Genomic DNA, 25,314 nt, shown 5'->3' on the forward strand with positions numbered 1-25,314 from the left:
TCCTGGAACTTGCTCTGTAGACCATTCTAGCCTTGAAATTCACAAAGATCAGCCTACCTCTAAAGGTCTGAGCCACCACCCTCCTGGTTGGGGCTTTTTTGTTTTTGTTTTTTGAGACATTGTTTTTCTGTGTAGCCCTGGCTGTCCAGGAACTCACTTTGTAGACCAGGCTGGCCTCGAACTCAGAAATCCACATGCCTCTGCCTCCCTGGTGTTTTGGACTAAAGGTGTGCATCACCACTGCCCAATTTATATTTTAAATATAAAAATATTTAGAGCATTTTAAGAACATGTTCCCATTTCAGAAAGCCCCTAGGTTGAATATGATGGTGCATCCCCTATAATGCCAGTACCTAGGAGGCTGAGGCATAAGAATTACAACTTCCAGGTCATCCTCCCTACATGCAGATTTAATTGTAGCATGGAATACATGAGGCCCTGACTCAGAACACAAAAGCAAAGAGCAAAGCCAATCATTTTTCATTATAGAGCCAGGGAGCTGATGCTCTTGGTACAGTGCTTGCCACACAGGCGCAAACCTGAGTTCCGCCTCCCAGAACCCACATAAAAGGCCAGGTACAGTGATGTGGAGGAGGCAGAGACAGGATGGTTCCTGGATGAGGTGGGTCTCATACTTACCAGCCTCGTTGAAGTGATGAGTTCCAGGTAAAGGAAGAGACCCTGCCTAGTCCGAAATGGCTTGATCCTAGACCCCTGACTGGGCCAGTGAGGGAATGAAGAAAGGACAGACACATAGACACGTACAGAAAAGCTGGTGTGTGTGTGTGTGTGGTGCTTGCTGTGATGGAACAGCACCAGCTACACAAAGAAGAACTCCGCACGGCAGGAGGACTTAGCTGGAAGGCGGTCTGTAGGAGAGCAGTCTCAGGTTGCGGTTGTCTGGGAAGAGGAAGCAGCAGTCGTTAGTTCTTGCACACACTGGTCAGTGGTTCATAAACACTTGTACTTGGACCAGAAGAAGCTTTGCCATGCCTCTGAGCCTCGTCTTACGGGAAGAAGATTTTGCCAATTCCCGTGGGTCTGAGGCATTGATATCCTTGACGTGGCTATACCATGTCACCAATACACATTTAGTCAGGTCTTCATCCACTTACACATTCACTCAGAGTGTCCTTGGCTCCCCACAAGACCCAGTCTAAAAACAAAACCAAAGACGGGTCGGGAGAGATGGCTCAGCAGTGTAGAGCATTGGCCGCTCTCCCAGAGGACCCAAGGTTCAATTCCCAGCACTACAGCTGACAGTTCTCTGTTAACTCCAGGTCCAGGGCATCCAACACCCTCTTCTGACTTCCATGGGCACTGCATAAACCTGCTACACACATACATGAAGGCAAACACACATACGTATTTTAAAAAACGAGATAGATGGCATGAAGAATAACATGTGAGTCTGACCTCTGGTCTCCGCACACTCGTGCACAGACACATGGGTTTACCAGCACCATCATGGTGGTAGTGTCTTTCTCTTGCTGTGATTCCTGTTTTCCTAGTGGTAATGATGTGCAACATTTCTCCAAGTGCTTTTGGCCACTGTACATCTTTGGAAGAATATCTTTATAAATTGTTTGTCTGTTGTTAAATTGCAAGCGTTTCCTTCCTCCCTAACTGCACTGTAATAGTTTTCCATGAACTTACCCATTCACACAGATGAAGCCTCCTAGTAGGGTTTCTTCTGGGTGCTATAGCCTGGGGATGGGGGTGGGTCTGCTGTGGCTTTGTGGCTGTGGCCAGAGTCCATGTGCTGAGCCAACACATGATACAGGGAGGCCCCACCCCCTGAGCAGCTGTCTACCTGTCATCTACCTTGTCTCCCCCAGGCCCACGAACGTCCCAGGTCACTGAGCGGCGGGACCTGGACCCCGGGCGAATGCAGATGCCGCAGGGGAATCCGTTGCTGCTGTCCTACACCCTGCAGGAGCTGCTGGCCAGGGACACGGTGCAGGTGGAGCTCATCCCTGAGAAGAAGGGCCTGTTCCTCAAGCATGTGGAATACGAAGTCTCCAGCCAGGTAACTGAGACTCAACAGTGTGCTGCAGCGAACAGCCACAGACCAGCCTGGGGCGGGGTGGTGGGAGAGGGGTCTGGCTGGCTCTAGGGTGTGACCCAACACCTGAAGATGCACCTGAGCTGGCCAGCCAATTTCTGAATACGTCTGGTGCCTGTAGCTGGTTCCACCTGAGCTATTCTTAGTATTTTTGATGTTTTTTTTTATTTTTTTTCTTTTTTTTTTCTTTTCTTACGGATCTTGCTACATAGCCCTGGCTGTCTTTGAATTTCTAGCATTCCTAGTGCCCTGACCTGAGATTATAGGCCTGAGCCACCAAACTTGGTTCATAGAAATCTTTTTTGTTTTTGTTTTTAAATGTTTTTGAGATAGGGTCTCACTGTGTATCCCAGGCTGGCTTTGAACTCTCAGAGATCTGCCTGCCTCTGCTTCTCAAATACTGGAATTAAAGGCCTCTGCCACCATGCCCAGCCACAGTTCTTTTGTCTCCAGGGTGCATACCTGTGGTGCTGTTGCCACAGTGCTGGTTTGCAGTATCAGCCAGCAATCCCCTGACCATCAGAAGAACATCAGCCCTGGGGAGTCTGGGTCCCGACCCTGCCTTCTATTTACAGGGGAGGACCAGCTCATCTTGCCCTTCACCCCTTTGGTGATGCCACCTTGGTGCTCAGCAGGTGGTGTCCCTGTGGCACACCTATCTTGGTCATTTTGTGCCTTCTTCTGTGGGTTTTTTTTTTTTTTTTTTTTTTTTTTGGTGTCTTGCTCCGGTTAGGATGGGTTAGGGAGAGTTTTGCTGTCTGTCCTGTGATAGAGTAGTTCGTGACTAACACCATCCTCTTGTCCTCAGAGCAGGGCCCACACCCTTCTGAGAAAGCACAGCCCTGGTTACACCAGGCTTAGTCTGAAAACCTGTGATCATTTCATATCGGGACAAAGGCCCAGTGTGCGGGTGTCCTCCTGTCACGGTGGACTGCCATGCCTGCCTCCCTGCCTCCCTGTCTGTCTGTCTCTCCTCCCCTCTCCTCCCCTTCTCTTCCCTTCTCCTTCCCTCCCTCCCTCCCTTTCCTCCCTCCTTCCCTCTCTCCCTTCTTTTGAGGCAGTCTCACCATGTAACTGAGGCTAGCCTGGAAGTCCTAGGCACTCCAGCTGACCCCGAGGTCACAGTCTTCTCTATCTTCCCAGTGCTGGGATGGTAGGAGCGCTTCCTGCCTGGCTCTCTCTGCTCTGTGAGGTCAGGACTTGCAGGACGCTTGCTCACCAGCAGTTGAACTGTCCTGAGGCGTGTGGTGCAGGCCTGAGCTGGAGGGCCTCCTCAGGGATGCTTCAGGAACAGCAGGTCCATCTGCCATCCTGTGGTCTTTCCTTGCTGCAGTAGAATCTATGAGAACTTGGGAAGGGCCCTCCCAGGCAGGCTTTCCTCCTGTGGTGGTTGTTTGTTTTGTTTTTCAGATAGGTTCTCTCTGTGTAGCTTTGGAGCCTGTCTTAGAACTCACTCAGTAGATCAGGCTGGCCTGGAACTCACAGAGATGCCTGCCTCTTTCCTCCCAAGGGCTGGGATTAAAGGTATGCACCACCACCATCTTGCCTTTTTTTTTTTTTTTCTTGTTGTTGGGCTCCGTCTCTGCTTCTCAATGGTAGGGACACAGGGTGTGCCCTCACACTACCATACCTCCTGGCTTTTACATGGATGCTGGAGATCTGAGGTCAGGTCTGCATGCTTGTGTACTGAACCTGTCTAACCTTCTCCCCAGCCTCATGCTTTACTTTTTTTATTTTTATTTTTTGGTTTTTTGAGACAGGGTTTCTTTGTGCGGCTTTGGAGCCCATTCTGGAACTCACTCTGTAGACCAGGCTGCCCTGGAACTCACAGAGATCTGCCTGCCTCTGCCTCCTGAGTGCTGGGATTAAAGGCATGCACCACTACCACCCAGCTTCTCATGCTTACTTTTTAAGAGCAGGATGATACCCATCCAAGAAGTGAAGAAGTCTCATCATGACAAAGAGTTATCTAAACATTATAATTTATATTTATAAATTTATATTTATATTAAATTTATATTTATATAGAATTCTAAAACTTTTACTTTTGACAAAAACTTGGGGAGAGAGGATGAGGAATTTGGTAGCTCTCCTGTGAGTTCTGTTGCATGATGGGAGAAAGCAAAGAGGGCTGATGAAATGCCATGGTTCAGGGCCTCATGGCACAGGCATGGATTCCCAGTGACTTGGTAGGAGTTGAACTTCCAAGTAAGCCTGGAGTACAATATTAATTCAAGGCTAGCCTGGGCAGCTTAGTGAAATCTGATTTCAAAAAGTAAAATCAGGGCTGGGGGTGTGGCTCAGTGGTAGAGCACCTGCCTAGAATCCCCCAGTGAGGGGCTGGGGTGTGACTCAGTGGTAGAGCCCCTGCCTAGAATCCCCCAGTGAGGGGCTGGGGCATGGTCAGTGGTAGAGCACCCGACTAGAAGCAACGGTTTGGTCGCTGATGTCCTGCTTGCCATGCTCCTTTTGTTTTGTAGCGCTTCAAGTCCTCCGTATACAGACGCTACAATGACTTTGTGGTCTTCCACGAAGTGCTGCTTCACAAGTTCCCGTACCGCATGGTGCCGGCCCTTCCACCCAAGAGAATGCTGGGAGGTAAGACAGGGTTCGGGGAGGCCCAGTGAAGTGGAAGCAAGCTGCCCTCCTGGGTGGCATGGTGCTGGGGGAACCCACTGTAGCCCAGGGTACTGCTTCTCATGGTCTAGGACGGGCTGGCTACAGGTCTGCAGCGCACATGCACCCAGGTTGTTCTGTGGTGACAGCCCTGCTCTGGAGGAGGGTGGGCAGCCTCAGGTGCCTTCTGGCCTCAGGGGTGCCCCTGCAGGGTGCTTGAGGCTGGATGTGTGATACTAGTTTCTGGCCGGCTTCTTGTAGGGTACTGGCCATCACAGGATCTAGTCATTGCTTTTCTTGTTGCTGTAACCAAATGCCCGACAAAAGCAGCGTGAGGAGGGGAGGTGCAGTGTGCTGGGGGAAGGCATGGCCGCAGGAGCAGCGTGAGGAGGGGAGGTGCAGTCGTGCTGGGGGAAGGCATGGCCGCAGGAGCAGCGTGAGGAGGGGAGGTGCAGTGTGCTGGGGGAAGGCATGGCCGCAGGAGCAGCGTGAGGAGGGGAGGTGCAGTCGCGGTGGGGGAAGGCATGGCCGCAGGAGCAGCGTGAGGAGGGGAGGTGCAGTCGCGGTGGGGGAAGGCATGGCCGCAGGAGCAGCATGAGGAGGGGAGGTGCAGTCGTGCTGGGGGAAGGCATGGCCGCAGGAGCAGCGTGAGGAGGGGAGGTGCAGTGTGCTGGGGGAAGGCATGGCCGCAGGAGGCAGTGGTTACATGGCACCCACCGTCAGGAAAGCAGAGATGCAAGGCTCAGCTCCTCCTCTTGACCTCAGGCCAGCGAATGGAGCTGGCCACCTTTAGGGTGTGTCTCCCTCTCCAGTAACTGTGACCTAGAAACTCCCTCACAGACCTGCCCAGAGCTGGTCTCCTAAGTGATTCCAGATCCTTCCTGTCAATCAAGCCGACAGTGTAAACCATTAAAGGGGTATGCCAGTCATGATGGCTGAGGCAGGAGGATCGTGAGTTCCAGGCCACTCTGGGCTATACCAGACCCTATCTCTACAACAGAAAAGTAAGACTTTATGCACAGACAAGGCACAGAGACTGCCAGTTCTCGTTCCCCATGTCCCACCTTTCTAGTGAAATTGAACGTGCACAGGGAGGAGCTTGGTTGGGTTTTTATGTAGTGATCAGCTTCTGCCGTCCTGAACCTCCTCAATGTGGATATAAACAGGCTTCCATCGTACACCCGCTGGGTGGCTCAGCTTCTGGTGGCCTGGCCTCCTTCCCAGCCTTCTCTGCCACTGGGACAGCTGTGTCCCCCACTGACCAATCAGCTGCCAGGAAGGGACCCTTGCCTGTATCCAAGCTGGCTGTGTCCAGGCAGGGCTTAGTACCTGGAGCCTCTGGGCAAACAGTGTCACCTGACTTGGCATTTCTGAGAGCTCAGCCTTCAGGGACACCTGGAGGGCTTGAGGTGGGATGGGGATGGGGATGGGCCTTATCTCACTGTGTTTTTCTTTTTGCTTTTTTAGTTTGAGACAGGCAGTCCTGGCTGCCCTAGAACTTCCTATTTAGATCAGGTTGGTCTCTGCCTCCTGAGTGTTGGGACCTGAGTGTTGAGCATGTGCCACCACACCTGACTTGGTATTTGTGTGAAAGGATCTCACTCTAACTTGGATAAGCCTGGAACTCACTGAGATCACATTCTTCCTGCCTCAGTCTCCCAAGTGCTGAAATTAATGGCCTGTGCCATCATGGCCTGCCCTAATAATAATAAACTTATAAGTTATGAATAATGAGCACAGGATGCTGAGCTGCATTAGCATGATGAAGCTGTGTGCTTGTAGTGATGTTATAGCCACATCCTCCTAAGTTGCCTGTGGTGTAGGTGGCTGTGTAGAATCACACCGCTTCCCAAAACTGTTCTTTGTGTGACGGAGGGTCTTGCTGTGTGGTCCAGCCTGACCTCAGACACTTTGTAGCTCAGCTGTACTCCATCTTGCTGTAGTCTTCTTTCCTCAGCCTCCCAAGTGCCAGGAATACAGACGTGTGCCACCACACCCAGCCTCCCAGTGTTCTCACTGACATGGACAGTCTTGGCTCTTCCTGCACCCATGTGTGACTGAGGGCTCGGAGGTGGGGCTCCATGGCCCTCTGGTGAGGTGCTCGGAAGCTTGCTGTGAGCGGGCGCTCTGCCAACTCCGTGGTGACCCTGTACTCTTCTCCAGCCGACAGGGAGTTCATCGAGGGCCGCCGGAGGGCCTTGAAGCGCTTCATCAACCTGGTGGCCCGGCATCCGCCCTTCTCAGAGGATGTGCTCCTCAAACTCTTCCTCTCTTTCAGTGGCTCAGTAAGTGTGTCCCTCAGGGTCCTGTCCTGGGTGGAGTCCTGGGGCCCAAAACTCTTGTTGCATTCTTTTCTTTGTTTGAGACCTGTTTGCACACTCAGACTGGCCCAGCTTGGGCTCATACTGAAGGCAATCCTCCTGTCTCAGCCTCCCCAGTGCTGGGAGCCCGTACCTGGATTTTATTCCCTGAGCCTGTGTTTCTCCTTTTCCTTGTTCGAATGTGCAGGGTGGATTTGTGATTGACAGAGCAAGGTTTCTTTCTGAAGTACCGGCTGGGCATCCTTTTAAAGAGGCTTCCTGGTGTGACTTGGAGGCTTTGCGTACCTTTGGCATGGTCCCCTAGAGGCAGAATCTTTCCTCCAGCAGGACTGTGGTGGAGTCTGGGGCAGGGCATTGTGTGTGCCTGTGTTAGGAATCAGAGCCCAGTGCTCTCTAGACAGCACTTGGGCGAGCCCAAGAATTCGTGACTGGATGTGGGAGACACCGCCGGTGCTTCTTGGCAGGTGGATTCTGTGATGGGTGGGCAGGGAAATGTGTGTTTGAATGGGCACTTGGGGCCTTTCAACCCTTACCCGGCTGCAAGGCAGGGGGCACGGATGCAGTCAGGAGTGAGCCCAGTTCGTTTTGTATGCTTGTGTGTGTGGAATATGTACGTGTGAGTACCTGTGTCTGTGTGCATGCTGAGGGTAGAGGAGTATGTCAGGTGTCCTGTTCATCCCTCTTCACCTCACTCTCTAGAGACAGGGTCTTTCACTGAGCCGTCTCCCCCAAACAGCCGGCTTTTGCACTTGATTTTACTTCCCCAAGGGGCAGCCGGCCTCTTTAGGAAGGTCCCAGGCTTTTACTTTAATCAGGGGATACCCAGGTAACTCTCCACCCCCAGTGGACAGATAGTGCAGACGCTTACAGCCTTGTTTGTTTGTTTTTGTGGTGCCGCCTTCGACGCTCGAGTCCCATGCGTGGTAGGTAGCTACCTGCTCCCTAGTGAGACTGCTGGCCCGGGCGTGGCCTCTGAGTCTGGGGTGCAGTAGTGTTGAATTCCAGAGCAGGAATGAGGGTGGAATCAGGAAGCCACCTGCACTCCAGACAGAGACAAGGAGGTCAGGTGCAGAAGGTACGGCCCTCCTTATGGTCACAGGAAGGTCTCTTGTCTCTGTCAATCCGTGGATGGTGTGGGTCTGTAATGTCCTTCGTCCTCGGTTCCCCTTTTTGGTAAAAGAAAATTAGAAATGGTCTTTAAGCTCTTCACACAGACTTGGCTGCCCACTGTGTGTTTCTGTTTCCCAGGTGACCCTTTGCCTGATTTGAAGGCTTGGCTTTGCCAGTGAGGCTTCCATCCAGGGCCACATGTCAGGGCCTGGCCTGAGACCAGTGCCCCCTACCTTTCCTTTCCCACCAGCTGTCCCAGCCTTCTACGGCTGCCTAACCCTGAGGATCTGTTTACAGGAAGTCCACGGCTGCGTGGGTCTCACACGCAGGGTCTCGTGGGGGCCCTGAGACTGTCTCTGGGGTCCATGCCGAGCCTGTTGCAGGTGGAACTCTGTGATTCTGGACAGGGGCCTGCCCCGCTCTCTGCTGGAGGTGGGGCTTGGCTGTGCTCCTGTCCTTCGGTTGGCCTCTTTCCTACAGTTTAACCCCAAAGAGTCTGTGAGAAGCCAAGACATTCTGGAATGCCGGTGGACCAGCAAGTGCACAAAAGCAAGTTTCTCCTCGGAAGAGACTGCCTCTGTTTTTACTTTTTTTTTTTTTTTTTTTTTTTTTTTGAGACAGGGACTGGAACTCAGGAATTATCCCCCTGCTTCAGCCTTCTGGGTTCTGGGGTTGCAGGCATGCACCACCACATCCAACTTTTAAGAAGCTTGTGTTTGCCCCCTCTCTCTCTTATTTGTGTGTGTGTGTGTGTGTGTGTGTGTGTGTATGCATGTGCGCGCGCATTCCTGTAGTGTATGTATAGTGTGTGAGCACATGTGCATGCCTGTGTGTGCACGCATGGAGACTGAAGGAGGACGTCTGGTGTCCTGCTCTGTCACTTGCTGCCTTTACTCCTTTGGGACAGGGCCTCTCTCTGAACCTGGAGCTAGGCTGGTGGCCAGAAAGTGCCAGCCACCCTGTCTCCACCCCCAGTGCTGGGTCACAGGTTTATGAGGCAACCCCTGGCTTTTGACTCTGGGGATTCTGATTGGGTCCTCACGCTTGGGTAGCAAGTGCTCTTACCCACTGGGCCATCTCCGCAGCCCCTCTTTCTTGAGACAGGGTCTCGTGTGTAGCCCACGCTGGCCCGGAGCTCTTTCTTTCTCCTGCCGATATCTGCCGGGTGCTGAGAAGACAGACGAGCATCACCAGCCTAGCTCTCTCATTGTTGGACTTCTGAGGAGCTCGCTTGCTCTCAGCTGGTGTCGATGCCGACAGGAGAGGGTGAAGCTCTCTCTTTCCTCTTTCAGGATGTTCAGCACAAGCTCAAGGAGGCGGCCCAGTGCGTGGGAGATGAATTCACGAACTGTAAGCTGGCTGCTAGGGCCAAGGTAGTTTTCTGATTTTGGCTGTTCCTCCCCCTCTTAAGCAGAAGAATGGTAGTGCTAACCCTTGATGATCCCCAGCACGCCTCTGTTGGGCGGTGGGGATCACACCATTATCCACCACCTGTCCTTGTTGGATCCCCTGGGAGTGGGGTTCGGCTTGTAGCAGGCAGGCTCCAGGATGTCCTCTTTCTGAGAGTAAGCAACAGACCACTGTCTCTTTTCTTGCCACCCGTTTCTAGGACTTCCTCCCAGCTGACATCCAGACCCAGTTTGCCATGAGTCGGGAGTTGATTCGAAATGTCTACAACAGCTTCTACAAGCTTCGAGACAGAGCCGAGCGGATCGCGTCCCGGGCCATCGACAATGCTGCTGATCTTCTCATATTCGGGAAGGAGCTCAGGCATGTGGCCCTGTAGGGACTGTGGCATGAATCACCATCCTGACCCACTGCACTGTGGGAAGGAGAAGAGTAGATCCACAGGTGGCGGGAGGGGGCAGGAGGAAGCCGATGGGGGGTGTTATGCAGGGCTCTGGGGTCCTTACACACCTCCCATGGCTGCTCATCCATTGTCTCCTTGGCACCTTTCACACTGCTGAGAGAAAGCACCTGACAGCGGCAACTTAAGGTGTTGATCTTGGTTCTCAGTTTTCGGGTACTGTCCATCATGGTTGGAAGGCATGGCAGCAGGAGCAGGAGGCAGCTGGTCACATCACATCCACAGTCAGGAAGCAGAGAGAGATGGATGCTAGGGCTCAGCTCACTTTCTCCTGTTTATTCAGGACCCCATACTAGGGGTGTGTGGGTCTTCCCACCTCAGTTAACCCAGTCTGGAAACTCCCTCATAGACATGCCCAGAGAGTTTGTTTCCATAGTGATTCTAGACCCTCCCAGGTTGACAATATTAACCAACACAAATGTTAAAAAATAAAACCTAAAATCCAAAACTGTTTGCCTTGGTGAGAGCAGCCCATGGCAGACAAAGCTGCGCCAGCACACAGGGCTTCGGGGGCTTGTGGGCAGCAGCCATGATTCCTGGGTCTAGAGGGGCCTGAGACCGTGCCTTCCTCGCCTGCTTCCAAACGTCCCTACCGAACCTTCTGAGAGTCTCAGACGCCTCCCGGAGCCCTGGCCCTCCTGGAGACACACATCTCGGGGAGGACAGGCAGGTGAGTGTGTGTTCTGTTCCCGCAGTGCTTTAGGCTCAGACACAACCCCTCTGCCCTCCTGGGCTGCTCTGCACCTCAGCACGTGGGGCTCCCTGAAGCAAGCACTCAAAGGCCTGTCGGTGGAGTTCGCACTGCTTGCAGACAAGGCTGCTCAGCAGGTGAGTGGCTTCCCTCGCCCCCGTGGGTGCCTTAACCCAGAACGCGCTGTCCTGTGTGGGGGAGCACCTTGTGCTTAGCCTGGCTTTGAGAACTCCGTGGAGATGATCTCCCATCTCTGAGTGGAGACTGCCTGTGCCCATCTGTTCTGGGTGGCTCCCCCTGAGCCATTTATGCTTCCGAAAGGCCGCTAGTGACCGAAACAGATTGGGTCCTTGTCCCCAGTCCTGGCGTTGCTGAGGTTAAATGGATCTGTCCTTGGCACTGTAGTCTCGCGCTTGCCGTTTGCTTCTGGATGGACCACATACTTCCCATTGTGCCAGCTTGTGCGTGGCAACCAGTGGTTTAACCCATTGGAATAATAACTAAGTGCCCAGTATCCCAAGAACTTCCTCCTCTGTATCTACTTAGCCTCAAAAAGTTCTGCTGCTGTGTGTGTGCAGGAACTCTACTTATTTTTAAATGTATTTATTTATTTTTGTTGTGTGTAGTGAACCAAGGGCCTTGCACATGTTAGACAGGTGCTCTACCACTGAGCCACACCCCAGCCCCCACCACCCCAGCCCCTCACTGGGGGATTCTAGGCAGGTTGCTCTCACCACTGAGCCACACCCGCCCCTCACTGGGGATCTAGGCAGGTGCTCTACCACTGAGCCACACCCCAGCCCCTCACTGGGGATTCTAGGCAGGTGCTCTACCACTGAGCCACACCCCAGCCCATCACTAGGCAGGTGCTCAGCCATCAAGGTACTTCACTAGCCCTCTTTTTATTTTTGGGTCTTTATTGTTGAGACAGGGTCTCACTAAGTTGTCTAGCCTTGAACTTAACAATCCTCCTGCATCTGTCTTCTGAGTAGCTGGCGCTGTCTGGGATGCCACTCAAGCTGCAGTTATAAACAAGTTGCCATCTTTATTGAAGCTCTGTTCCCTGCTCAGGACCAGAGCGTTTTCAGTTGCCTGTCTGGAGTGATGCGCCTGCTGGGGACTTGGGGGAGTTTTTCTGTAGAGACTGGAAGCTCAGGGCCCATGGGGTTTCTGTCGAAGAGGGAATTTTCACCGCTTTGCTTGTGTGGAAAGTCCCTGATTTTCTTCCTCCCAGAGCCGGTGTATGCCCTTTAGAAATGTGCCTGTGTTTTTCTAATGTGTGTGGTTCATGTGTGTACAGGTAGGTACACATGTATGTGTTCACAGGTGACTGGAGGTCAGGAGACAACTTCACATGTCATCTTCAAAGATGCCATCCACCTCCTCTGAGACAGGGTTATTCATTGCCCTGGAGTTCACCAATTAGGCCAGAGATGCTCATGTCTCCATTACCCAGCACTGGGAGTACAAGCGGGAGCCAGTATACCCTGAATTTTCATATGGGTTTTGAGGTTCGAACTTGGGTCCTCATCCTTGCAAGGCTAGCACTTTATACTGTCTCCCCAGCCCTCGGTGTTGGTATCTTTCGCCTTTTTAATTTAAAAAAGATCTTATTTGTGTATATGCATTTGTGTCTATATAATAAGTGTTTGTGCACATGTGTGCAAGTGCCTGAGGAAGTCAGAAGAGGGTGTCGGATCCCCAGGACTGGAATTTCAATAGATTGTGCGCCACCTTGTGTGGGTGCTGGAACAGAGCTCAGGTCCTCTGCAAGAGCAGCAAGTGCTTTCACCGCCGAGCCTTCTCTTCAGCCCCCTAGTTTCTAAGTTTCCATTTATTTATTGTATGGGAGGGGTGGTGCATGTGTGCCACAGTGTGCACGTGGAGGTCAGAGGTCACTTACAGGAGCTGGTTGTCTCCTGTGGCATGGGTCCTGGGGACTGAGCTCGGGTCTGAAGGTCTGGGTCTTTTCCCACTGAGCCATCTCATTAGTCCTCTTAACCAGTGTAAGTTCGTTCCTTCCCATTGTTAGTGCCCCTCTCCAAGTAGACAGGGACAAGGCTTGAGGTGTCAGGGGCTTGGGCAAGGCCTGTGCTTTGTAGTGTGTGTGCCGTGACATTGCCATAGTAACTTTGGCCCTTGGACCTCGGTTTCTCCATTGATTAGGTATAAGAGGGTAGAACTAGATCATCAGTTTATCTTCCATCCTTTTTTATTTTTTGTTCGCGCGCGTGCGTGCGTGCGTGCGTGCGTGTGTGTGTGCATCTGCGTGGGCATTCACCTGGGTGTAACAGTGCATGTGTGGCGGTCGGAGGACAACTTTGGAGAGCCCCCTCTCTCTTCCCTTCTCCCTTGTTGAGGCAGGGCCTCTTATGTCTGCAGCGCTGTATATTCCGGGTGGTCACCTGAGAACCTCCAAGTGGTTTCCCGTTTCTGTTTCCCAACCCTGGAGCTTATCAGGTGTTTTATGTGAGTTTGGGGGTTGAACTCAGGTTATCAGGCTTGCTTTCACAGCGGGTGTGTTTAACCACTGAGTCACCTCAATGGCTCCAACTATTTTCTTTCTTTTTTTCCTCTCTCTCCTTTTTTTTTGAGACAAGGTCTCACTATGCAGCCCTGGCTGGTCTGGACCTCCACCTGCCTCTGCTACCACGTGCACACCTCTACAGCATGTGCCACCATGCCCTTGCCAACTATTTTCTTTATTTTTTTTTCTTTGTTAAATATGTGTGTGTGCTCGTGGAGGCCAGAGAACAAGTGGGAGTCAGTTCTTTTTCTACCCACATGGGTCCTGGGCATTGAACTCAGTTGTCAGTCTTGGCAGTAACCGCCCTACCTGGCTGAGCCCTCCCACCAGCCCAGACTACTTGGTTTGATCAGTGTATATGTCCTCCAAGTGGGGTTCAAGAATCATGAATGAAGCTATTTGTCACAGAGTCTGTGGGAAGCCTTAGGTCAGGTGCTGGGATTCTGCAGAGCACTGAACGACAGTCTCTGCCCAGGGCCCTTCCGATCCAGCTGGCTCCATCTTGAAGTTCATGCATCCAGAGTTCTGGGTGGGAATGAGTACCTTGAGGCTCCTCCCAGCCCTGTGCTTTAACATGATCAAGTTCTTTATTGAAACTTAACTTGGGGGGATGTACTGCTTCCTTGATATTCCTCCCATTCCTTAGGTACGTTGAAGTTAATGGAATTTTGTTTTGCTTAGTTTAGGGTCTTAGTTTTTTGCGGGGACAGGGTTCTCAATTTGTTCCTGAAGCTGAGCTGCTACTCACTTTGTAACCAAGCCTGGCCTTGAACTTGTGATCCTCCTGCCTCAGCCTCCTGAGTGCTGGGTTTACAGGTCTGCACCAACATGCCCAGCTTGGTGTGCATGCCTGTGTGCAGAGGTCAGAAGAGGATGTTGAGGTCTCTCTTCATCACTGTGCACTGTTCCTTGAAACAGGGTCTCACACTGAACCTGGAGCTAGGCAGGTGGCCAATAAGCCCCACTGATCCTGCTGTCTCTGCCTCACAGCATCAGGGTACAGTTGTGCAAGCGGCCACCCCCAGCTTTCCCTGAGCACTGGGATCTGAGTTCAGGTCAACATGCTTGTCTAGCAAGTGCTCTTACCTGTGGAGGAATCAATGGCTCCAGCCCCTGCGCTGTGCCTTTCCTAAAGGCACATGCTGGGTGGCATGGTCAGGGGCTCTCTTCTTTTTTTTTTTTTTTTTTTTTTTTTTTTTTTTTTTTTTTTTTTTTTAGACAGGATTTCACTGTGTAGCCCTGGCTGCCCTGTACTCACTCTGTCGAGCAGGCTGGCCTCAAACTCACAGAGTCACAGAGCTCTGCCTGCCTCTTGTTTTTGATCAGGTCTTATACACACAGATGGGATGTGGTGGCCAGTGAGTCAGAATCCCCTTTCCTGCTATAGCAGGGAGAAAGCCCCAGAATGTCAGCTAGGCCAGGATGACTGTGTCAGCTGGTGTTTCCCTTTCGTTTGTTGTCTTTTTTTTTTTTTTTTTTAAGATTTATTTATTATGTATACAGTGTTCTGCCTGCATGTATCCCTGCAGGCCAGAAGAGGGCACCAGATCTCACTACAGATGGCTGTGAGCCACCATGTGGTCACTGGGAACTCAGGACCTCTGGAAGCGTGTCAGTGCTCTTAACCTCTGAGCCATCTCTCTAATTCTTCCCCCACTTTTTTTTTAATCAATACCATGTGTGCGATGTATACATGTGTATGCATTTGTGTAGAAGCCAGATGTTTACATCATGTGTCTTGGTATACTATTCTTCATCTTTTTTTTTTAATTTTAAAAATGAATTTATTTTATGTGTATGGATGTTTTGCCTGTATGTCTGTGAACCATGTGAGTGCCTAGTACCCATAGAAGCCAAAAGAGGGCAGTGGATCCCATGGGATTGAAATTGTCAGTTCTGAGCTGCCACATGGGTGCTAGGTATTGAGCCCAGGTCCTCTGCAAAAGCAGCCAGTGCTCTTAGCTGCTGAGCCGTCTTTCTAGCCCCTCCAACTTTTTTTCTTTCTTTAAAAGGGTCTCACTGTGTATCCCTGGCTGGCCTGGCACTCACAGAGATCCTTCTGCCTCAGCCGCTCAAGTTTGCCACCACACCCGGCTCCATCTGACTTTTTGAGACAGGGTCTCTCACTGACCCTGGGGCTCTCCAGTTCAGTTAGGTCGGATAGCCAGCAAGCTTTCGAGCTCCTGGGTTTGTCAGCCCCCACCCCCAGCTCTGGGGTGACATGTCACATGGTACCGTGCCTGGCTTTTTATGGGAGTGCTGGGCATCTGGACCCAGGATCTCGTGTTTGCATGGCAGGCGTTTGCTGTCTGAGCCATCTCTCCAAGCTTCTCACCTTCCTTGGAAAGCCCTTGGCTCACCTGTTAATTTCCTGGAACTTATTACCTAGTATCTGAACTGGCTGCAGTCCTGAGACTGAATTACTTGGGAACCGCCTGATTTAGTGACCTGAAGCTTAGGGGGACATCTCAGAGTCCCCCTGAGGTGGCCACATCCGACTCGCAGTCCAGTTCCTGTGTTTCCATCCAAGTGTCTTCATTTCCTGTCAGTCTTCCACCTCCTCTTACCCACATGATTCTTCGTGCACAAGTCAATATGCGGCTTCTGGGGTGAGCATATCTCTTGGCTACAGCTGGAGTACTAGGAGCTTTAGGCATGTATTGTCTGGGACATGTGTATGTGCACATATATGGGCAGTATGCACTTGGCTGTCACATGTCTCCAGAGTGCTTCTGCTGCATGTATGGTGGAAGCCAGGCAGCATCTGGGCCACTGCTCATCCTTGTCCCCAGGGTGCCATGGATGAGTTTTGGCACTGGGCTTTCCCTCACAGTTATCATGTTGCCTGTATACAACATCCTGAGCCTGTATCCTGTCCCATCATCCCCTGCTTTGGCTTCCTCTGTGGTTCTTCCTTTACCCCGTGCTCCCTGGAAGTGCCACAGTGTCTGGTTTCACTACTCCATTCATGCCTCCCCCATGCCAGGTCCCGTGTTCCTCTCTGGTCTCTCCAGATCCCTTTCCAGACCTCTTTCCCTGTTGTTAAAGTGCCTCTCTCCCAGCATCCTCCCCCCATCTGTCCCCCTTTGGACGTGTGGAGCTTCAAAGACAAGCAGTTAAGCGTTGGGCAGAGCTGCTGGGCCAGCATGCGGTGTGGCTCTGTCCTACCTGGGAGACACTGCACGTGGAAAGCCCAAGGGAGACCTCTGGGCCTCCTGAAGCCTGAGCTGCCGGGCTGTGCTGGGGAGTGAGCTCTCCAGGGGTGCTGGGTGCTGGGTGCCATATGTTGGTTAACTTTAACTCACCCCTGTTCTCTGAACTGTGGTTAGGTATGGGGTGAGTTCCCAGGTGGATGCTGTGTCCTGGGTGCTGCATGTTGGTTAACTCATCCTTGTTCCTAGGGTAAAAAGGAAGAGAATGATGTGGTGGAGAAGCTGAACCTCTTCTTGGATTTGCTGCAGTCCTACAAAGTGAGTCCCCGGCATTCTGAATGGTAGCGACCTTGGGGATTGTTGAAGGATGTGAGGTCAAGGCAGGCAAGGGAAGGGACTGTCGTGATTTTGTGTGGCTTTTCCTGAGGAGAGATACAAAGAAGCATCTGTTCCCCCCAGATGGACGTTGACAGACCAAAGGAGAGGGTCCGCCTACGTCCAGCTGCTGAAGTTATGGGACTGGTTGGTTCCAGAAGCGAACATGGCTCACAGCTGGTTGTACCACTAAAGTGTAGTCCCACTCCCTATTCCATTTTACCTCTTAGTTAATCTTGGGGGGATCCTATAAGTCTCCCCCATCCACCATGAGGGAGTGCTAGCAGGCATGATCTTGTGAGCTCATGTGAGTCGTCACAGCTGCTGTACTTCAAGATGGCGATGGTCACACCTGACCAGAAGGAAACCTGTCTGCCTGAGGTTCCCCCTAAGCTGGCTCAGGGCTCCTGCTAGCACCCCAGAAAGATCCCAAGTTGGGGCAGGGAGAAAATTGTAACGTATGGTAGAAACCAAGATGAGTGTGTATGACTGTTGGGCCCTCTGTGAGTGACTGGGGGCCTGGTCCACATGCAGGGGCTTTGCTGCTTCTCATGGCTTCCGGGAAGCCAGGCTGAGCTAACGGCCGAGGTGACTTTTCAGAGTGTGCAGCATCCATAGAAGGGTGGACCACTTTATGGAGCTGGAGAAACCTTCATTACTGAAGAGCACTCCAGAGAGCCAGTCCAGTGCTTACGGGGGATGTTTTGGAAGAGTTTGTTCTGATGACTGAGATGGTACCCGTGGCTTCTGCCATTCAGGGCTTGGGTTTCTTGCATGTACTACCATAGCTGACCTCTCGTTAGGTTTCTGATTGGGCATAACAATGGATGCCAATGTGTCTTTCTTGGGCACACTGTCCTACCACCAGTAAGATGCTGGCTGTCTGGAGTTGGTAGTGTTAGTCGTCTGAGGTTTGGGGCTGCCTCAGGGCCCTCAACTATACAAATCCCTTTCTTGAATGGAGATTCCTCTTTGAGGCCTGGGGTAGTGCAGTTTGCCCTTGCCCAGACTAGCCTGAGCCAGATAGGATGTGAGTGGGGCTTGGCTCTGAACCAGTGTGTATGCGTCTGTCTGTCTGTCTTATTTTAATTACATTACTTTGTGTGTCTGTGTGTGTGCATGTGTCAGAGGTCAATTCTTGCTTTCTACTCTGTGGGTCCTGGGAATCACACTCAGGTCATCACCCTCCCCCACGCAGCCCTGCCCTGGACTCTGTTTGAACAGGAAAAGCCAGGCCTCGCAAGGGCCCTGACTGCTCACCGCCAGTCAGCGTGAGCCCTACCCCTGGCTGCCTCTGCTCTCCTCTTGTCGTCCTTTTTCCTTTCAGATGGGAGATGGCAGTGTCTGAAGTGTCCAGAGCTCCCAGACTCTGGGTCCCTTTAGGGTTCGCTGCAGTAGGTGAGCATGCCTCCCTCCCTGCAGGACCTGTGTGAGCGGCATGAGAAGGGCGTGCTTCACAAGCATCAGCGGGCACTGCACAAGTACGGCCTGATGAAGAGGCAGATGATGAGCGCCGCGCATGGCCGAGAGCCCGAGTCCGTGGAGCAGCTGGAGTCACGCATCGTGGAGGTAAGCAGCAGAGCTGCAGGTGGCCTGGCATCTGGAGGTGCTCCATCGGCTCCTCCTGGTGAGCTGGGTTAGCTTAGGAATTGAGGTTGTCCAGAGCAGGGCTGGGGTCTGGTGGAAGTGGGAGCCGTCACAGGGGCTCTGCAGCTGTGTGCCTGGCCTTGCATTTCCTTGGTGTTCCCTCCTGTGGATGTGAGGGCAGGGGCCAGCCCCGGGCCAGAGCAGATGCTCCATCCTACATCCGAGGGTCCAGTGCACAGATTGGCTCTCTGCTTGCAGCAGGAGAACGTGATCCAGACCATGGAGCTCCGAAACTACTTCTCCCTGTACTGCCTGCACCAGGAGACGCAGCTCGTCCACGTCTACCTGCCTCTCACCTCACACATCCTGGGGGCCTTTGTGAACTCCCAGATCCAAGGGCACAAGGAGGTGAGTTACCCCTGGCCCCGCTGTCGCTAATGTCATCCTGTTTTCAGCTGCCTGGCTTGTGGCCTGAAGTCAGTGACCTCGAGAATGGAGTTGATACCCATTGGCCTGATCAGTTCCTGGGTCTCCCAGCCTCTCATGTGGCCAGAAGTGACAGTGAAGCCTTGTGAGCAGGATCAGAAAGATGTCAGGAGGTTCATTCCTTTTAGAAGAACTCTAGTAGTCAGGGAAAGCATACAGAATCTCCCGGCCCTACAGCTGAGGGAAAGAGGTGGTAGGGGTTAGTTTGGCTGGGAACACTTTGTACCACAGAGGAGATTCCTAGAAGCTCCTTATCAGCTGCCTCTAGGTATGGCTGCTGGAGCCACTGGGGCAAGAACCATGAATACTCTAGTCATGGAAAGCCCTGGGGTGCTCTCCCTGTGCAAGTGGCCTAAAGCTCTGGGACCTCAGCTTGTGTCCTCCACTCGTGCTCATTTTCACCAGTGGGGCTGAGGCAGCACTTCAAAGATGGCGCCTGTCTAGCTCCTTGGTTGTGTGATTTTTTTGGGGGTGTGTGTGTGTGTGTGTGTGTGTGTAAAACTAATGCTTGTAAAACAAATGCCTACCCCACAACTGGGGTGATAAGAACAGCCCAGTTAATGTTACATTGACGTTCATTGTGATGAGTAAGATGAGTTCTTTGGGGGCTAGTTACAGAGTGGATATCTGCAGACAGCTACACTTCCCCTCCCATTACCAACTCCCCAACAACTAAGTCCCTGTTTTATGTGGGGACCTGCCCCACTGGGAACTTAGGTCACCTGTGAAGAGGTGGCCTGGAACCCAGGAAAGGTAAGTGTGTGCCACTCACCCATTCCCCAGCCTCCCTCTTACCTGGAGACAGTCAGACACAGCGGGGAGTCAAGTCAAGCAAGAACTTGTTTATTAATGGGCAGTAAGCCTCTTTTATACCAGAAAACCTCAGAACCCTAGGAGGGGGATGAAGGAACCAACCAATCATTTTAAAGGTCACCCTATTTACAAGTTGTTTATGCCCTGACATCATCTCCTGTTTTTAGTATAAACAACTTGAGCTAACTTCCTTCCTTACTATTTGTCTTTAATCTCCATACAAACAACCCAGATTAGCTTCCTCTTAGCCATCCTTTGTATCTATTCTCTGCACAAACAGCCTAAACTAACTTCCTCTGGTACCATTTGTATCCATTCTCTGCGTAAACAGCTTAAAGCTTAAGCTCTATTTATCTGAATTTCTCTCGGCACCCCATGTATGCACCACAGTTTTAAATCTTGAAAAAAATGATTTATTCATTATTTATGTTTATGTATGAGTTTATGGGTATCACATGTATGCAGGAGTCCACGAGGTGTCAGGTCCCCAGGAACTGGAGGACAGGTAGGTGGTTGTGAGCCACCTGATGTGGGTGCTGGGAACAGGCACAGTGCAAGAGCAGCAAGTACTCGGAACTTCTGAGCCATCTTCCCAATGTCTCCTGCCCCCTTTTGAGACAGGATCTCACTACGTAGACAGACCTGGCTGCTCTTGAACTTGAGCAGCTCTGCCTGCCTCTGCTTCTTGGGTACTGGGATTAAAGGCGTGAATCACCACTCCCAGGGACATCCCCCTCCCTTTTTTTTTTTTTTTTTTTTTTTTTTTTTTTTTTTTTTTGTATGCATATGTGTTGTGTGTGCATGTATGTGGAGGTCACGGGTTGATGTGAATAGTCTTCCTGAACATTCCTCACCTTATATGCAGTTAGCCTGAACCCAGGCTAACTAGCCAGCTTGCTCAGGGGATCTTCTGTCTCCCTTTGTGGGCTACTGCGGCCACTTGGCATTTACTTGGGTGCTGGACATCCGAACTCAGATTTATATGGCCATCACTTTAGCCCTCCTAAGCTTCTGCCTTACAGAGGAACCTGCTTCAGAGTCTGAGTGTCAAAGCAGCAGAGGGGAGCACTGGCTCAGACAGCGTTGGCTGCACTCAGAGCCAGCGGGCCTTCTGTGTCTGTGAGTTCTGTCCTCACCCCATCAGAACCCTGCTGCTCTAGAAAGCACCAGCCTGCCCTGGGAGAGAGAGATAGCCGGTTTGCTTTCAGCTTGGCATGCAGCTAAGTGGTGGCTCGCTGCAAGATGGGGTTTCTCTGATTAGGATTTGGAGGGCCAGTGTGATCACATCTGCTTTTGTAGCCCTGTGTAGCCCCCTCACACACAGACACCCATCTTCCCTAGCTTGACTTTTCCAAGTGACCCTGTTGCCTCCTGCTGCCTATGGGAGCCTCATCTCCTTCCAAGAGAGCATTTGGTTGTCTGCTCTATGTTGGGACTGAATTTAGGTCTTCAGGTTGGCACTAAGCATCTCTATTTGCCAAGTCTTCTTAAGGCCTGACGAATTTTTGATATTGTCTCTGCCTCCTACATGTCACACACCTGGCTTATGTGGTGCTGGGGATCTAAACCCAGGGCTTTAATGCATGCCATGCAGATACTCTTTTGACCTGTGTGGTTCCAAATTCTGCAAAATGGCACAAAGGTACAACTCCACTAGCTTCCCTATATTGGCCTGGGTGTCATGGTTACAGGCTGATGGAGCCTTCATTGCTTGGCAGCGATGACAGGTGATGGGCAGAGGCTGTGTTCCTTCCAGCTGGTCCCTGCCATCAGGGAACACACAGAGGTATGCCAGGGGGCATTAACTTGTGGGGTTTGGGGGATACATGGTAGCGGGACTGTCCACATTGGATGAGAAGTCTCAGTGGTTCAAGGCAGACATTCTGGTCTGCTAGAGTTCCTGGTACTTGGCCTGCCCAGTAGCTTTCACAGCATCCAGGCCAGTCAGCCTGCACAGTGGGTAGACAGCTTGCCTAGCATGCACGAAACCCAGGGTTCCGTCCCCAGTGCCGCATACGCCAGCTACAGTGTGCCCATCTGTAATCCCAGTACTTGGGAGATGGAGGCAGGAGGATCATCCTCTGTTGTAGAGCAGTTACTACATTTCTTCTTATTTCTTTCTTTATTTTATATGCGCTGCTATTGGGTCAAACTTGGGGTCTCAACCAATGTTGGAGAGGATGTGGAGCAAAGGGAACACTCCTCCACTGTTGGTGGGAATGTAAACTTGTACAACCACTGTGGAAATCAGTATGGTGGTTTCTCAGAAAATTAGGAATCGAACTACCTCAAGACCCAGCCATCCCACTCTTGGGCATCTACCCAAGGAATGCTGATTTATACCATAAAGATACATGCTCAGCTATGTTCATAGCAGCACTATTTGTAATAGCCAGAACCTGGAAACAACCTAGATGCCCATCAACGGAAGAATGGATAAAAAAAATGTGGTACATATACACAATGGAGTTCTACTCAGCAGAGAAAAACAATGAAAGCATGAAATTTGCAGGCAAATGGATGGAACTAGAAAAAATCATCCTGAGTGAGGTAACCCAAACCCAGAAAGACAGTTATGGTATGTACTCACTCATTGGTGGATTCTAGATATAAAATAAAGAACAATCAGACCACAACCCATAGAACCATGAGGCTATATATATAGCATGGAGGTCCCTAGGACGACTGTGGCATATAATAAATTTCAGTTTTACTCAATTATTGAAAAAAAATAGCCAAATGAATGGAAACACATGAACTATGAACCAAAGGCTGAGGGGCTCCCAGCTGGATCAGGCCCTCTGAATAGGTGAGACAGTTGATTGGCTTGATCAGTTTGGGAGGCATCTAGGCAGTGGGACCAAGTCCTGTGCTCATTGCATGAGTTGGCTGTCTGAAACCTGGGACTTATGCAGGGACACTTGGCTTAGTCTGGGAGAAGGGACTGGACCTGCCTGGACTGAGTCTACCAAGTTGATCACAGTCCTCAGGGGAGGACTTGTCCTGGAGGAGGTGGGAATGGAGGGTGGGCTGGGGGTAAGGGGAGGGCGTGGGAGGGGGAGAATAGGGGAACCCATGGCTGATATGTAGAACTGAATGATATTGTAAAATAAAAAATATATATCACAAAAAAAAAAAAAAAAAAAAAAAAAAACCTTGGGGTCTCGTGCATGTTTGGTAAGCACTCAAACCCTGAGCTATAGCCCAGCCCTGTTTTTCATTTTTAGGTCTCGCTATGTAACCCAGACTAGCCTGGAACTCGCAATCCCCCTATCTGTGCCTCTACAGGGTGGGTCCACATTGAGGGAATAGGGGTGATTTGCCTTCACTTTCAGAAGCTCTGGTGTGGAGCCTGGTATGTGAGGGGGTGTGATGTGAGTGTCCTCCTGTCTATACCACCAGATGACAAAGAACGGGAATTGGCTTGACATGGACCGGGTTGTGGCCGCTCACCTCACCTCCCTTTCTCCCTCTCTTGCAGATGAGCAAGGTATGGAATGACCTGAAGCCGAAGCTGAGCTGCCTCTTTGCTGGACCTCACAGCGTGTTGACGCCACCGCGCTCCCCGCAGGAGGACGGCGTGTGTCCTCACTAGTGGCAAGGCCCACAACACAGCTCCCTGTGGCCTCACTAAAACCTCTTTGCAAACAGTGTGTCCCTGGCTGATTCCCTGCAGGCAGCAGCCACTGCTCTGAGCTGCCTGTGGGCTGTGCAGGTGGTCTTGGTGTCACCCTGCTCCTGGGCAGGAGGTCTCTGTGCCCCCAGCCTGCCCCATGGCCTGTTGATGGGGTCGGTGACGGGAAGTTAGGGTGCTTCAGAATGGACTGCGCCCAGTGCCCACAGTGCTGAGGGCCTTTTGTAGCCAGCAAGTGGTGTCTAGGGGATTGTAGACGGGTCGCTGAGTGCTGGGAGAGCCTAGGGGTTGACCTAGCAGCAAAGAAGTGGGAGGCTGGCCTGCCCTGTGGCCTGGCAGTGCTGCCTGGAAGGAGCGGCCGGTCTCGGAGGGTGGGACCTTGTCTGCGGACGAGGGCCTGTAGACATTCCGGGAGGTGTAGTAGCGGCCAGGCGGCAAGTATGAGTGCGAAGTGGTTCGTTTGGTGCTTTGGAGGACATGTTTCACTCCAGTGCTGTCTATGGCTCCCTGGTCCAGGGCTTCTCGAGGTCCACAGTGGATGAGGGCTCTGGGTCCTTTCTTGTGTTGGGTTTTGGAGGGTGAGAGTGAGAAGGGGTTGTGGAGGAGCACTGGAGATGGCATCCCTGTTGGGTGCCCAGGCCTCAGGGTCAAGAGTGTGGACCGCTTCCCACCAGCTGTCAGGCAGCAGGTTCCACCTGGATGTGAACTGCTTCCTTCCCGGCCCACTCCCCTGCCCCGCCCTGGCCCACTCCCCCGCCCCGGCGCTTTTAGTGTTCTAGGGCCCGAGCCTGGCAGTAGAGCCTGCCTTTTCTCACATAGTCACTCCCTGACTGGGCTGTGGGTGCCTGACCCCAAACTTGAGGTTCCATCCCCAGGGTGCAAGGGAACCAGAGTTCCTCTGGCATCCTGCTGCCCGAGCCTGTATGCCACACCACAGCCATGCTTTGGGCTGCCAGAAAGATGGGAAGCACAAGTATCGACAGATCTCCCGCCTGCTCGTCCCTTCTCCTGGGCCGAGCGGGGGGCCAGCTTCAGCTTTAACTGGACAGTCCAGGGCCAGCACCGTGGGTGTGAAGGGAACAGCCTCTTTGGGTGCTTCCTTCTCAGTGTTAGCCTGAAGAGGGTAGGCAGGGGCAGCAGGGCTCTGGGACACTGCTGTGGGGACTCTGGGCTGAGGGAGTCAGAAGGCTGGTGCTGTGGGATTCGGCGGGGTGGATGAAGCACTTTATGGACAGGGGGAATCAGTTACTGCCACACCCAATAAACTGGAAGTGTTTACAGATGGTCTCCATGCTGCTGTTTCTCTCTACAGACCCCTACGAACACGGCCCCATGGGTCTTGGAAACTGGGATCTTAAGTTTGGGATGGGCAGTTGCCCCTAGTCTGGTGGTCCAGTGGGGCAGTTTCCTGGATATAGAAGCATTGCTTCCTCCTGGAGGGAGGCTCCTCAGGCTCAGAAAATCTGCGAAATTTATGAGTTTCAGAAATCTGAAAAGCACGTGGGTCACAAGGTCCCTCCCGGCAGTGGTGCCCACGGTGGCAGTTGCTAAGGGGAGTCGATGCTGACCCATTGAGCCCCCTGCACAGTGTGGAACTCCAGGGCTGTGGCCCACACTCCTGTAAGTAACTGGTTAAGCTGACTGGCTCCCTAGGTCAGGTTCTGCAGGGTTTTTTTTGTTTGTTTGGTTTGGTTTTTTTTTTTTTTTGTTGTTGTTGTTGTTTTGTTTTGTTTTTTGTGCCAGATCAGTTGCTGTGATAAAATTCCTAACAAAAGCAACATAGCTGTTCATGCAGCCTGTCACTCTGGGGGAGTCGGGGGTCGTAGTGTGAGCGTTTGAGCCATGTGCGCACACCGCATCCAGAGTTAAGTAGAAAGTCGATCAAAGCGTGCATGCCAGTGCTCGGTCTGCTTTCCCCACCCTCATATGCTCAGGGTTCTCTAATCATGCCACTCATGGTGGGCAGATCTTCCTGCTTGAGTTAACAATCAAGATAATCCCCCAGACACGTCCAATCTAATCACTGAGATGCTCTTCCCAGGTGATTCTAAGTTACGTCAAGTTGACAGT

At 52.0% G+C, this 25,314-nt stretch overlaps 1 protein-coding gene across 1 annotated transcript; it reads left to right on the forward strand.

Annotated features, from left to right (window-relative positions):
- The first annotated feature begins 989 nt into the window (after positions 1-989).
- Snx8 (sorting nexin 8) lies at positions 990-24,524 on the forward strand. Its single transcript, XM_037198536.1, has 11 exons — positions 990-1,035; positions 1,806-2,029; positions 4,546-4,663; positions 6,845-6,966; positions 9,405-9,485; positions 9,722-9,882; positions 10,675-10,807; positions 16,599-16,667; positions 18,147-18,293; positions 18,570-18,719; positions 23,092-24,524. Exons 1-11 carry the CDS (start codon positions 990-992, stop codon positions 23,203-23,205), a joined length of 1,365 nt encoding a protein of 454 aa, XP_037054431.1. The 3' UTR covers positions 23,206-24,524.
- The last annotated feature ends 790 nt before the right edge of the window (positions 24,525-25,314 follow it).

The sequence above is a fragment of the Peromyscus leucopus genome, chromosome 23 (genome assembly GCF_004664715.2).
Source record: "Peromyscus leucopus breed LL Stock chromosome 23, UCI_PerLeu_2.1, whole genome shotgun sequence".
Classification (NCBI taxonomy): domain Eukaryota; kingdom Metazoa; phylum Chordata; class Mammalia; order Rodentia; family Cricetidae; genus Peromyscus; species Peromyscus leucopus.